Source organism: Plasmodium berghei, assembly GCF_900002375.2.
Source record: "Plasmodium berghei ANKA genome assembly, chromosome: 14".
In the NCBI taxonomy this organism is placed as follows: Eukaryota; Apicomplexa; class Aconoidasida; order Haemosporida; family Plasmodiidae; genus Plasmodium; species Plasmodium berghei.
The window spans coordinates 2,324,788-2,338,760 of NC_036172.2; the positions used below are offsets into that span (position 1 = coordinate 2,324,788).

General features: G+C 22.0%; 4 protein-coding genes across 4 annotated transcripts; 3 read left to right on the top strand and 1 right to left on the bottom strand.

Annotated features, from left to right (window-relative positions):
• Window positions 1-324: 324 nt before the first annotated feature.
• PBANKA_1461500 (conserved Plasmodium protein, unknown function) lies at window positions 325-2,737 on the top strand (the record flags this gene model as incomplete). The annotated part of the gene is made up of 3 exons (XM_034568001.1): window positions 325-2,277; window positions 2,491-2,606; window positions 2,692-2,737. The coding sequence occupies 3 exons, from the start codon at window positions 325-327 to the stop codon at window positions 2,735-2,737; spliced, it is 2,115 nt and encodes a 704-aa protein (XP_034424442.1).
• Window positions 2,738-5,970: 3,233 nt separating this feature from the next.
• Window positions 5,971-10,638, top strand: PBANKA_1461600 (conserved Plasmodium protein, unknown function; the record flags this gene model as incomplete). The annotated part of the gene is made up of 1 exon (XM_034568002.1): window positions 5,971-10,638. One exon carries the CDS (start codon window positions 5,971-5,973, stop codon window positions 10,636-10,638), a length of 4,668 nt encoding a protein of 1,555 aa, XP_034424443.1.
• A 1,301-nt stretch (window positions 10,639-11,939) lies between these two features.
• On the top strand, window positions 11,940-12,227 carry PBANKA_1461700 (conserved Plasmodium protein, unknown function; the record flags this gene model as incomplete). Its single annotated transcript, XM_034568003.1, has 1 exon — window positions 11,940-12,227. One exon carries the CDS (start codon window positions 11,940-11,942, stop codon window positions 12,225-12,227), a length of 288 nt encoding a protein of 95 aa, XP_034424444.1.
• A 446-nt stretch (window positions 12,228-12,673) lies between these two features.
• On the bottom strand, window positions 12,674-13,942 carry PBANKA_1461800 (26S protease regulatory subunit 8, putative; the record flags this gene model as incomplete). The annotated part of the gene is made up of 1 exon (XM_034568004.1): window positions 12,674-13,942. The coding sequence occupies one exon, from the start codon at window positions 13,940-13,942 to the stop codon at window positions 12,674-12,676; it is 1,269 nt and encodes a 422-aa protein (XP_034424445.1).
• Between the last annotated feature and the right edge of the window lie 31 nt (window positions 13,943-13,973).

Here is a 13,973-nt window from a genome sequence, read left to right on the forward strand (position 1 = left end):
TGTCATAGGGAAGAATATGCAGCAAGAAATTCCATTTAAAAATAAAATATAATTAAAAGCTTTATGTTGTTTCTATTTTTTTTTTCCGATATAGGCAATTTATTATTTATTCTTATTAAACATAATATTAGTTCGTTCATTATAGAAGGTACAATAAACATATGCATATAATTATACATTTGTTGCGTTCAGATATATATATAGACGTATATACAGATTTATATACATATGTGGGCAAAATATATTGTGTGTATTAAATTACCACATATATTTTTTAATGTTTAAGGTGTGTGGTATTTATTTTGTTTAGGAATAAAAAAAAATATGAACTCTCGAAGTTATTGCGTATTTTTTTATACTATATCATTATTTGTGTATATATTTATTATATATTCTCTGAACAAATATGAAAGACATAAATTACCAATAAAACGGTTAGAGCATATATCAGCCTATATTCAAAATGTGCATAAAAATGGATCATATAAAAAAAATATAATAGAAAATGAGAATAGCTTACATAATTCTAATTTAATTATTAAGATATATATTGTTTGTGGTTGTAAAGGGAAAATAAGTTCTAATGTTTTGGGGTCAAAGTTGAAAGAATATATGGACAAAAAAATAATATCGGATATAAAAAAAAAAGGGGATGATAGGCCGAATTATTTTATTAAAGAAAATGATTTATTTGACATAAAATTAGACTTAATTGATTTTGATAAAATACAAAATTATGAACATAGCAAATATTCAAGTATTTGCAAAAATAGTGACGATAATTTTATTAAGAATACATATTATATATATATAGACGAGAATGATGAAAAAGCTAGTGAATCACATTTTATATTATCAACAAGTAATATCATCGAAATATTACATAAAAAAATTGAAATAAATAAAGAAGCAAATATTTATTATGAGAAATTTGTAAAAGAAGCATGGAATGTAATAACAAATTTTATTTTTTTAAAATCACGTAGCAGGTTGCTAAATTTTGTGCCTGAGATAGATTTGAATTTTTATTTGGCTAGCAGTTTGTACAATAAAGAAAACTACAAAAAGGGAGAGAATACAGAATATAGCCACAAAAAAAATAGAAATGAAACTGAGGTGAATAAAAGTGATGATATTTCTCTGAATAGGGATAACAACACTTGTATTGCCACTTGGGATTTTTATACAGATTTTTATTATCCGTATATGCAAGATTTTGTGGAAAAGTTGCTAAATATATTCCAAATAAATATATATCAGCAAATAATAAGTAATATAAATATATATAAAATATCTGAAAAAAAAAATGGAAAATATATTAAGGATAGTGAAATAAATAAAATAACTAATAAAACGAGATTAATTATCCTAGACAAAGTTACAAAGTTTACTAATACATTTGATGATGTAATTTTTAGTAATATTTTAAAAAGACCAACATATGAAATACCTAAAAATATTAATCTCATAACTATATTTCCTAATGAGCACGATATATACTTTTATAATCATTTTGAAAACAAAATCGAAACAGCAGCTTCATTTATTGAGTGGGGCATTATATATATTAACAACTCAATGATTAGTGGTTTAAAAAGACAACAAGTGAAAACAAATAAACAAATTGTGAATGTATCAAGCCAAGCTAATTTGATTAGTTCAATTTATATTTCTCATTTGAGAAAATTTTTAGGATTATGCTCAAACTTTTCGGATTATATATATAATATTTTTAATCCAAATGAATACGACATAAAGAATTTAAATACTATATCTGAAGAAGATAATAATTTGATTATTTATTCGATAAAAGGAAAAGATGATTTTGATTTTTTACTTTATTATAACATACCTTTAAAAAGCCGTATATCAGATTATGAAACCTTAGGGTTAATGAGAGAGGCTTTTACACACTATATAAATGAAACTATAAAAAATATGAACAAATTTATATCCATATCAAATATAAGTATATACATAAAAATACCAAATAGTAGTGTATATGTGTTTAATAATATTTTAAATAATTTAGAGTGTAGTATATATTATATGCAGGGGAAAAGATGTGAATACATATCTGACATAAATGAGACAATTATACAAAAGTTTCATTCTTATATGAAACAAGACGAATTGGAAAATAAGTTTACTTTCATTGATAAAAGCGAAGATAGCAATAATAAGAATAATAACATGAATATATCTTCCAATAAAATGGGAGTATATTATAAGATTGGTATCACTCTTGCTCGAGCAGCATACCAGGACTCATTACAAGTATGAAAAAAAAAAACGAAAATAAACAGCTATGCACATATATAAAATTGTACATATATTTTTTTCAAGTTTGTGTGCATTTGTAATGGCTGTTTTTTTTTTTTTATTAAAAATAAATTTATAACAATTTGGCTATAGCTCTTTTATCATGAAATATATTTAATAAAATAATATATTCATATACTTATGCATTTTATGTTTTTCATTTCAAAGCTTTTAAAAGACGATTCAATATCTATTTATGAGATTATGTCTAAGGATTTTTTATTGGCCTCTATTTTACCAATACTCATCCCATGCATATTCCCAACCATCTTTTCCTTCTTCAGGTTAAAACGTGTTTTAAATATGTTTTTTTTTTTTTTTTTTTTTATTTATTATTATTTTTTTTTTGGTTTTCAATTTTTGGTATAGAGAATTTTTCAAAGGAATAAACAAAAGGACAGTAAAGGCAGATTAAGGGATAAAATTTTAACTAACCTTTACATTTTAGTATAGGAATATATTAGCATATATATGTGTGCAAAAATGTAATTTATGATTAATTTATATTTCAAGCTTGGAAAAAATGTTATTGTGCATAAAAATGAAAACAGCTGTAAGCTTATAAACTTAAATATTGATATAACTATATATATTTTTTTACACATTCAAATAACTACAAATGGGAGATATTTAATATTGTTTTCCATTCTTCATAATATATATGTATATGTATGTATGCATGTAATTGAATGTATTATTCGTTTTTTTCTTGAGCAATTTAATGGGATATCCCCCAAAAAAATGTTAAAATAATAATGTTAAACATAAAATATATTTTGATTATATTTATCTTATTAATAAAAGTGTTTTGGGTTATTATATATATTGCTTACATGACAAAAAAAGGATAAAAAAAATGAGAAATTAAATATGCAAAGTTAAATGATAGGGAAATGCTTATGTATATGGAATTAAGGGTAAACAACTGATGTTGTAAAAAGTATATTATATGCATATGCACTTTTTCCACTTTTTTATAAACTATTAACTGTGATTTAAATTTGTTGAGGAAAACAGGCTTACAATGAAATGTGAAAAAAGTGGTAAAATAATAATTACAAAAAAAATATATATACACAGCATTCAAAAAAAAAAAATTGTTGGCGAAAAAAAATATACAAACACATGAAAATGTGCAACTTATAGTGTAATTAAAAAAAAAATATATATGATTTATTAAAGTTGACTACAATTGGCATTTTTAAGATAAACAGAATGTATGGATATATAAATATGCCACCGTTTTGTGCATTGATATAAAATTAAAAATATATTAATATATATTGGCCATATTTTTTGGCATTTTCTATGTTTAAAAAAAAGTAAAAAGTGCTAAATATATAATTGATAATTCTTAGAATTGTTATTATATAAATATATATTTAGGAAAAAGCAGTTTTTGCATGCTTATATATATGTGTGTATCGTGAGCTTACTGATATAAAACGGCAATTTCGTTTATTATTGGTAATATAGTTTATGCATATTAATATTAGCAATATTGTTGTATATATTATTTTTGTTGCCCATATATAGAAACCGTTTATACGTTAATATTGTCTATTTGCTGGTGTGGCTTAAAAATATATAATATATTTTTATTTCATTCAAAGTTTAGCTTATATATACAATTTTGTTTTTTATTTTTATTTATTTTTTTTTTATTTTGTCAATTTGGTGTTAGAATAAGGAATATACATATTTGCACATATTTTATGTGCATATTTGAATTATTTAAAAATTAAGACTAATTTTTGTTAAGCTTTATTTTTCAAAAGATTATTTATTTGTTAAAAGTGTACCAATTTTGCCGGTATAGATATTTTTATATACACATGTTTTATTAATATTGTGTTTTTATTTACAGTAAGTACTATAAGTAAAAAGATATGGATACAAAATAAATACATTCAGCAATAAAAAATTTTGTATAACAAAGTATTTCGAAAAGGATATATATTATAATTAAGAAAACATATGAAAAAAAATCAAAGTGTTTTCACATTAAGTGTGCATATTAAACACCTGAAAAAAATGTTGGTTGTATTTTCATGCATATATGTTAATCATAAAATAGTATTCATGTTATATTAATAGGAAATATTATAACGAACCAGTATATATATGGCATATAATTTTTATGAGATATAAACATTAATTTAGTTTATATATTATGGTTATATGAAAAAATATAATAATTGAAAGGAAAAAAAATGTGATGCTAAAAAAAGTGATATGAATAATTATACGAATTTTTATTCGTTGATAGAAAAATGTTCCCCTTCCCCCCAAAAAAAAAATATATTGTATTCCTAATTAATTTTCATTTCCCCTTATATATATATATATATATATATTTATGAAAATAGTTAAAGGAATTTTTTAAAGAAAATATAATTTTTCATATTATGCATGGATTTATTTTTGTTATGTTTATAAATATTTTTCCAATAATATATTACATTTTTTATAATTTTTTATGCGCAGAATAATAATATATATGGCTCATTATTTTTGTAACAAATTTTTCTTTTTTTTCTTTACATTTTCTAAGTATTATAATAAATAAATATAATATATATATATATATTTTTTTTTTTGTTCTTTTTTAAAAAAATTGTCCATTAATAAATGAATATATATGCTGAAATATGTCAAAAAATATAATACATATAAATATTATTTAGTGCTAATATCACATATGTAATGTAATATATATAATTATATGTATGTATATAATATTATAATGTAATAATATATACGTATATAATATATATGTAATACAATATTATATATACGGGCACTTTTGCTTAATAAATAGTACGTTAATTTTATTACCATATATTTTATATATATATATAATATATATTAATATACATAAATTTTTGCTTTTTTTTTTACATTTTTTTTGAAATAAAATTGGGAAAATATGCATATATAATATATATATTTAACAGATAAAAAATCGCTTTGACATGCCCTTTTTTGTATATTATATATAATTTGTATTTTGTTTATATAGAATGTATTATCATGATATATATGTACATGATACACATATAAAATATATATAACATTTTTTTTCCATGCTGAAAATTATATGATATATAAAATATTTTTATCATATAAAGAACAGGTTAAATAAAAAAAAAATGGATAAAAATTACTAAAAATATGAAATAATTTATATATAATTATATCTATTTAATAATATTAACAAGAAAAATTCAAATAAAAAATAAAAAATGTATATAAAGCATACATATAGCATACAATAATAAAAGTATTACCATTTAATATTAATGAAAAATAAAAATTTGTGCATATATTGAAGGTATGCATATATGTGTGCATACATGCACATATAATTATATATTAAGTTGTATATAAAAAAAAGTATATATTATATGTATACAACACATATACATATACATGCAATTTGTTAATAAATTTGCATGTATATGTCAAGTAGTATTTTTTGTTTTTATGTAATAATAAGAGAATAAAATATAAGGGATAAAAATAGTAACAGAAAATAATTATAGCAATTGACGAAAAATTAAGCGAATTGTGAAAATTAAACACAAATGAATATTTGTATACATATATAGTACAGATAGATGTGTTTTTATTTTGATCTTTCGCAAAATGAAGGCTCAACAAAAAAGAAATATAAAAAATATAAATACAAATAATAAAGATGATAAAAATATAATAAATTTTGAAAAAAAAACGCATTCAAATAGTTCTGAAAATAACGATACACGTCATAATAAACCTTCTAGAATAGGAGGAAGTAATGAATTATTAAATAAAAAAAATTTTGAAAAAGATTATAAAATAGATGAAAATATGAAAAGTAAATCGGGAAGTGAAATTAATACTAAATCAAAAATGAATAATATGAAAAATACCGAAAAAAAACAAAATTCAAGAAACATTACTGATTCAAATATACGAGATAATATAAAAATAAATAAGAATGAAAAAGAGAATATTGATAAATCTAATAGTAATGATTTGAAAAAAAATAAAAAAGTATTAAATAATAAAATAAAAAATCTTAGGCATAGTTATAGCAATAATAGTAGTAATATAACTAAAAAAAGTGATAATTTAAATAAAAAAGACAAAGATACAATCTCAATAGGTTCCGATAATGACATGAACGAATACTCAGAGGCAATCACAACAGGGAATAACTTAAAAAGAAGTAATAGTTTAATAAAAAATGTGAAAAAAAAAAATAATAATTTTTCAAATAGTTTGAATAATAAAAATTTATCAAAAGATGGATTAGATGACATTGTTAGTGAAGAAGATAGTGATGAAGATTTTAAAAATTTGAAAAATAAAAATAATAAAAATATGAATGGTAAAAATACGAATGATAAAAATGTAAATGATAGTGATGATAATAATTCAAATGAATCTATGTCATATAATTTGAAAAAAAAAAATAGATTAAGTAGTTATGATAGTGAAACATTGAAAAAGCAATCTAAAAAAAATAAAGATTTATCTGAAAGTTCTAATAAAAAAGAAGGAATTAAAAAGGGTCTTTTAAATAATAAAAAAAATGCAAAAGGAAAAAATGAAAACGATTATTCAACTTCTGAAGATGATACAAATAAAAAAAATAAAAATAAGAAAAGTGGAAATATGAAAAATAAAGGGAAAACGATTATAGAAAATGAAAATGAAGAAGAAGAAGAAGAAGAAGAAGAAGATGATGAAGAGGAGGAAGAAGAGGATGAGGGATATAAACGAAATAGATTAAGGAAATCTAACAGTATAAAAAATATAAAAAATGGAATAAGTCGAAATAGTAAATTTATAAAAAAAAAAAATAATATAAAACCAAATAAAGAAAAATGTGTGCCTAATAATAAATCTGGAAAAAGCCAAATAAAAAATGTAAAAAATGAGGAAGAATATTCATATTTTGATGAATATATATATTCTAATAAAGAAAGAAAAGCAATTTTAGAAGAAAAAGAAAGAAAAAGACAAATAAAAGAAGGATATATAAAAAAAATGAAATTAAATAAATATGCAGATGATGAATCAATAGAATTTATTAATAATCCTAATTATATTATGATATTATTATTTTTAACTATATATAAAAATATTATAAAAATTGAATGGAATTTTAAAGATATTGATGAAATGTTTCAAAATAAAGAAAATACTGAATTTGGAAGAAATTTGATTTTGAAATTATTTTTTTTTTTGGGTAGATATTTTAATTCTAAATCAGTTTTTATGTATAAATATATATCGAGAATATTTCAAGATAAACAAAATGCTTTAGTGAAAGTTGTTAATTTTAATGAATTATTTCCAATATTAAATGAAAATCAAAATTATAAAAATAGTTCAGGAGGTAATTCAAAAAAGAGAAAAGATAAAAGAGGAAAAAAAAATAAAAATTTGATCAAAACAGATGAAATATTTGACGAACTTGCAGAAAATGAGGATCATATTGATGAGGCCAACGAATTTGATGAAGATGTCCTTACACATGAAGAGGAATTTGAAGAATCAGAAAATGATGTAGAAAATGATAAAACTTTCTCAGAAATCGAAAAAGATAATAATGTTGTTAAAGATGAAAACCAACTTAATAAGAAAGAAGATGATGTAAATTGCAAAGGTTTATTCAATTTAGAACAAAATATAAAGAATGAACTTTCGAATAATGTTGAATCGAAAGCTGAAATAGTAACAGAACATATGATAAAGGACGAAGAAAAATGTGGAGAAGAAAAAGACGAAATTAAGGATGAAACAGGATTAAGCAAAAAGTTATTTTTAGAATGGAGTGATTTAAATACAATATCAAAATTAAGAATAATTAGAATGCTATTAAATTTAGTTCTTTGTGAAAGTAACAATTTAAAAAAAATGGTATTATCTGAAAATATCGATTTTAATAATGGGTATTTAGGAAAAATTAATACTGATAAATATTGGTTTATTTTTAATGATACAATTGATATTGAATTTAAATTATATGTTGAAAAAGAAGAACAAGGTATTTTTGAATTTGTATGTGATAATGATGATGTTTTATATACATTAGGGTATAATATGTTAAAACATGCAAATACAAAACCAATGGGGGATATAATAATAGAAAAATATAATAAAATTTGTCGAGAAAAAAGAAATCGAAATCGAATATTGAAACAACAAAAGAAATTATATGATGATTTAAATAATGAACAATTATTATATGCTTCTAAAAAAAGACAACATAAACAAGTAGAGCATTTTAGTTTTGATAATGATAAAATGCGAAAAAAAAAAAATGAAAATATGATTTCAAATCCTTATTCTTTACAAAAAAATTCATATCAAAAAAATGATAGATCTCACAGATTAGCGACTAGAAATGCACAAAAAGAAAATATAGAAGATTTTGAAAATTGGAAAAATGGAGAAAATACAAATATTAGTAATGTTTTAGAAATGGGTGAAAATGATATGAATGATGAAAAATTTGTAGAATTAAATAATATGATTGATAATAATGATAATAATAATCAGAATGGAAACATGAATAATATTAACAATCCGAATGTAGATGTAGTTGTAAAAGTGCCATTAAAAAGAGGAAGAAAAAAAAAATCGGAAAAAAAAAAACGTGGTAGAAAAAAAAAAATAGTAATTGAAGAAGGTATGGATCCAAATAATCCTTTAAAAAATGAAATAAAAAAAATAATAAAAGTAAAAAGAGCTCCATATACAAAAAGAGCTATCAAACCAGTTGTTTCAATAAAATATGGAACCCGTAGTAATTCTTTAACAAAATATGAAACTGAACAAATGCAATTTAGTATGTTTGATATGAATAATCATCATGCTTTACAAAATGATGAATTTTATAAAAATAATAATATAAATAATAGTAAATTTTTTAATCCTAACATTCATTTAAATAATTTTTATAATCCGAATATATCAGGTCCATATAACATGCATAATAACATAATTAATATGCGAAATCAAAAAACAAATACTCCAAATAATTATAACTTTCCTTATATATACAATCCTCCTATATATAATCAATATTATATGTATAACGGATCGATGTATATGTATAATGCTGGAATGAATAGTAATTCAATTAATAATCCGAATGGTTTAAAAGATGAAAAGAATGAAAGCGGATATACAAATGATACAACAATTGGAATAAATATTCGAAATGGAATTATGCCAACGGGATTGAATAGTGGAATGAATGGAATTGGAAATAGTAATAAAAATGGGAAAGTTAATAACATTAATGAAAATACAAATGATCTGGGTAATATTACAAATTCCGGTATGAAAATAAATGGACTGATTCAAAATGGAAGTGAATTGAGTGGTATCCAAAATATGGGAAATATGAATAGAGGAAATAATGATAATAATAGTAATAATATAGATTCAAATAATAATAATAATAATAATAATAATAAAAATAATGAAAATGAAAATAATATAAATTATAACGATTCAATTAATAAATATAATTCTTTTATGCCAAACAGAAATAATAATCCAGTAAATAATATAAATGATCATCATATATATAACACTATGTACAATTTAAAATTGCCATATGTAAATAATGATATAATGAATTATAATTACAATTTGGCTAATTACCAAAATTTTAATTATGATAAAATGAATAAGAATATGTTTAAAAGATATCCTAATTTTATTCCAAATAATTTCCCTCAATATAATAATATGAATATGTATCCAGGATTTAATTCGTATACCATGAATTACCAATCAGGGCAAGGATCTCAGATTTTGAAAAACAATTTTACTAATGAAACGAGTGAGTTTGTAGAAATGAATGAAAATAATTTAAATACTACTACTACTAATAATAATAATAGTAATAATGATAGTGGTAATAATGATAATAATAATAATGATATAGTAAATGGATTAGAAAATATTTCTAAAATAAATGAGAGTAGTAATTTAAATAGAATTGGAAATACGACTAATTCTGTAAATGTCGGAACAATACCCGATATTAATAATAAAGAAAACGATTTAAAAAATGTTAGTAATGAACTTATGAACAATGATGATAAATTATGTGGTGATTTACAAACTATTTTGAATAGAAATGAAAGTTCCAATAAATGTGATTATGCATTAAATAAAAATAAACTAAATAATGAAAATGGTAAAATAGGAGATCAAAACATTATTATTAGTAACGATCTAGTAAACAATGAAATCGGTTTGTCAATGGAAAACGGTTCCAAAAATGTTGATGGAAATGAAATTTAGAATTATTAGCATTGTTTGAGGATATAAAGATGGCTAAAGTGAAAAAAAAAATTATGCAAATGTTATTGTATATATAGGATATCTATATATACAATTGTTTTCCCCTTTTTTCTTTTTTTGGTTTATATTAAATATGGCTATACATATTATATGGATAGACTAGAAGATATATATAATTGTGGGAATAAAAGCGGTAAATTAGCTTACTGCCAAAGATGTGTATATTATTATATACATTATTATTATTATTATATATATATACATCTGTACGTGTAAATATGTTTTGTTTTCTTCCCTTCACACCATTAAAATTATATTTATATATTTGCAATTTCAAAGAGCATACATATTTGTTAACTATATTTGACACTTATTTATGTGGATGAATATATATTCTTTCACTTTTAATTTTTTATGTTTAGCAGAATTGGATTAGTTTATATTTTCTGTATATATATGATAACGTAATGGGTAGTATTTTTTATTTTTTTATTATGCATTTTTTTATTTTCCATTATCTTTTCCCTTTTTATGGTTAATTTTTTATTTTTTTGAAAATAAAAATTCTTTATATTGTTAAATATGCATTATATAAAAAATATGGTTTATATGCTATGTTAATTTTATTATTTTTCCTTTTTTTTTTTTATGAACATTTAACGAAATATACACTAGTACATATATGTATATATCAATTAATTTGACAAAGTGTAATTGTACTATAACATCAAACGATGATAAGACTTTTCACACAGTATGCTCCATAGATGTTATATTTTTTTGATACGTATGTTTTTTGTTTACATAAATATATAAATAAACGAGAATATATGAAAAAAAAAAATTTTTAAATTGAATATTTTGAAAGAAAATATGTTCAGATTAAATATGGGAAACTTGAATTTTAGGGTTTGATTGTGTGTATAATTGTAATTATAAAAATTTATCGAATTATTTAATTTATAAATAGATGGATTATTTGTATGTTCATTTTTTTTTTACTATTTTAATGAGAGCACATATAAGTTGATATGCTCATTTTGATTTAAATTGTTTGAATTTTATCCAACAATAATGGACGATTTTGAAATTGAAAAAAAAAAAAAAAGTTTATAAAAAAAAAGTAGAAGATATAATTAATATGATATATTATTGGTATAGTGCTATGCGAATTTACTAATATTTCCATTTGAAGAAAATTATTATTTTAGAGAAATAAATGTGAGCAAGTGATGTTGTTGATATATTGAACCAACCATATTTTAAAAACAAAGCATGGGATATAAAAAAAAGTAAATATTATGAAAGTTGAAATGGCTAAACATTTTAGAATTTTTTTGAGAATTGTAAATAATCAAGAAATGAAAATTATAGATAAAAATATTCTTGATGAATTAAGAAATTGGGGAAGAGAAAAAACTCTAGGAAACATCAAAATATTAGAAGAATATATAAAATATAAAAATGTGCTAAATGACTATTCAAATATTTTACAAGAAAAAAAAGAAAATGAAAATGAGCAAATTGAGAAGGTTGCCAACTATGTTGGATTAACTACAAACTATTCGAAAAAAAAAATAAATAAATAAATAAAAAAAGGGAATTTTTTAAATGTATAGCTTTATATGCTTAATAGTGTGTATATGTCATTAATGTGAACTCAATATTTATAAAAATGAAGGAAGAATATATACAAATGTTGTAAGCTTTATCATTTGCTTTTTTGTTTATTTTATACAATTTTTGTATGTTTCAAAAATTTTCACTCTATGCATTATGGAAATTGCAAGGATTGCATAATTTACATGAGTGATAATCGTTCATTAAAATTAAAAAGATGTCGTTTTTTTTTTTTTTTTTGTTAAACTAAAAAATATATATTTTTTCAAAAAAAAAAAATGTAAGTATGAATGGGACGGAAATGAAGTGGTAATATATGCCCACGTTGGTTACGCATTATGCAATAGTGTATATTCAGATTTTCGAAAAATGTTGATAAAAATATGTGCATTAATGTTAGTGTGTTCAAATTTAATTATTTCCATAACTTTCTTAAGGTAAAATTTTTCTCTGCATCTTGTTTCATAACTTTAGCAACAGCCATTTCAAAGTCCTCCTGAGTAACATGAACTCGTCTTTCTCTTAATGCAAACATACCTGCTTCAGTACAAACAGCTTTAACTTCTGCTCCTGAGCAATTATTCATATCTGTAGCGATTTTAACCATATCAATACCTCTCATTAAATTCATTTTTCTGCTATGAATTTTAAGAATTTCAATACGTGCTTCTACATTTGGATTTGGGAATTCGATTTTCCTATCGATCCGTCCGGGTCTTAATAATGCATCATCTAATATATCAATTCTGTTAGTGCACATAATAACTTTAATATTCTGTGTCGACTCAAATCCATCTAATTGATTTAATAATTCCATCATTGTTCTTTGAACTTCTGAATCTCCATGTTCACCTTCTATTCTTTGACTTCCTATAGAATCAATTTCATCCATAAAAATAATAGATGGTGCATGCTCTCTGGCCATAACAAACAATTCTCTAACCATTCGAGATCCTTCTCCAATATATTTCTGAACAAGTTCAGAACCCGAAACTCTAATAAATGTGCAATCTGTATGATGTGCTACGGCACGTGCTAATAAAGTTTTTCCAGTACCTGGGGGTCCATACAATAATACTCCTTTAGGTTGGGATATACCTAATGATTCAAATATTTCTGGATGTTTAACTGGTAATTCAATAACTTCTTTAACTTCTTTAACTTGCTGATCTAACCCTCCAACCATTTCATATGTTGAGTCAGGTACTTTTTCAACTTTCATTAATGAAACAAGGGGATCAACTTTACTTGGTAATATTTTATGTAACTTATATGAATCATTATATAAAGCTACTCTTGTATTTGGTGTACATTTAGTTATATCTATATGGCTAGCTATATCTACTACATATTTACCTTCTGGGTTGATTTTAACAAGCACTTTATTTTTTCCCATTGGTTTAGCTATTTCACCAACATATGATGCAGCTTCTAATAAATATTGGATTTCATCTCTTAATTCTCTAACTCTTGTATTTAATTCATTTCTTTGAGCTTCTAACCGTTTTTTATTTTGTAATTTTTTATTTATAATTGATTCATATTCTTCTATTTTCATTTCATAATATGTTTTGATGCCTGATTGCATTTCCTCGTCATTTTTATTTCCATGAATTTTATCATTTTCATTTTTTTTTCCTTCTCCTAAGTCACTTGATCTCATTTGCATATCAACTGCTGCCATATTTTACTTTTGTTATGTCCCCACAAAATAT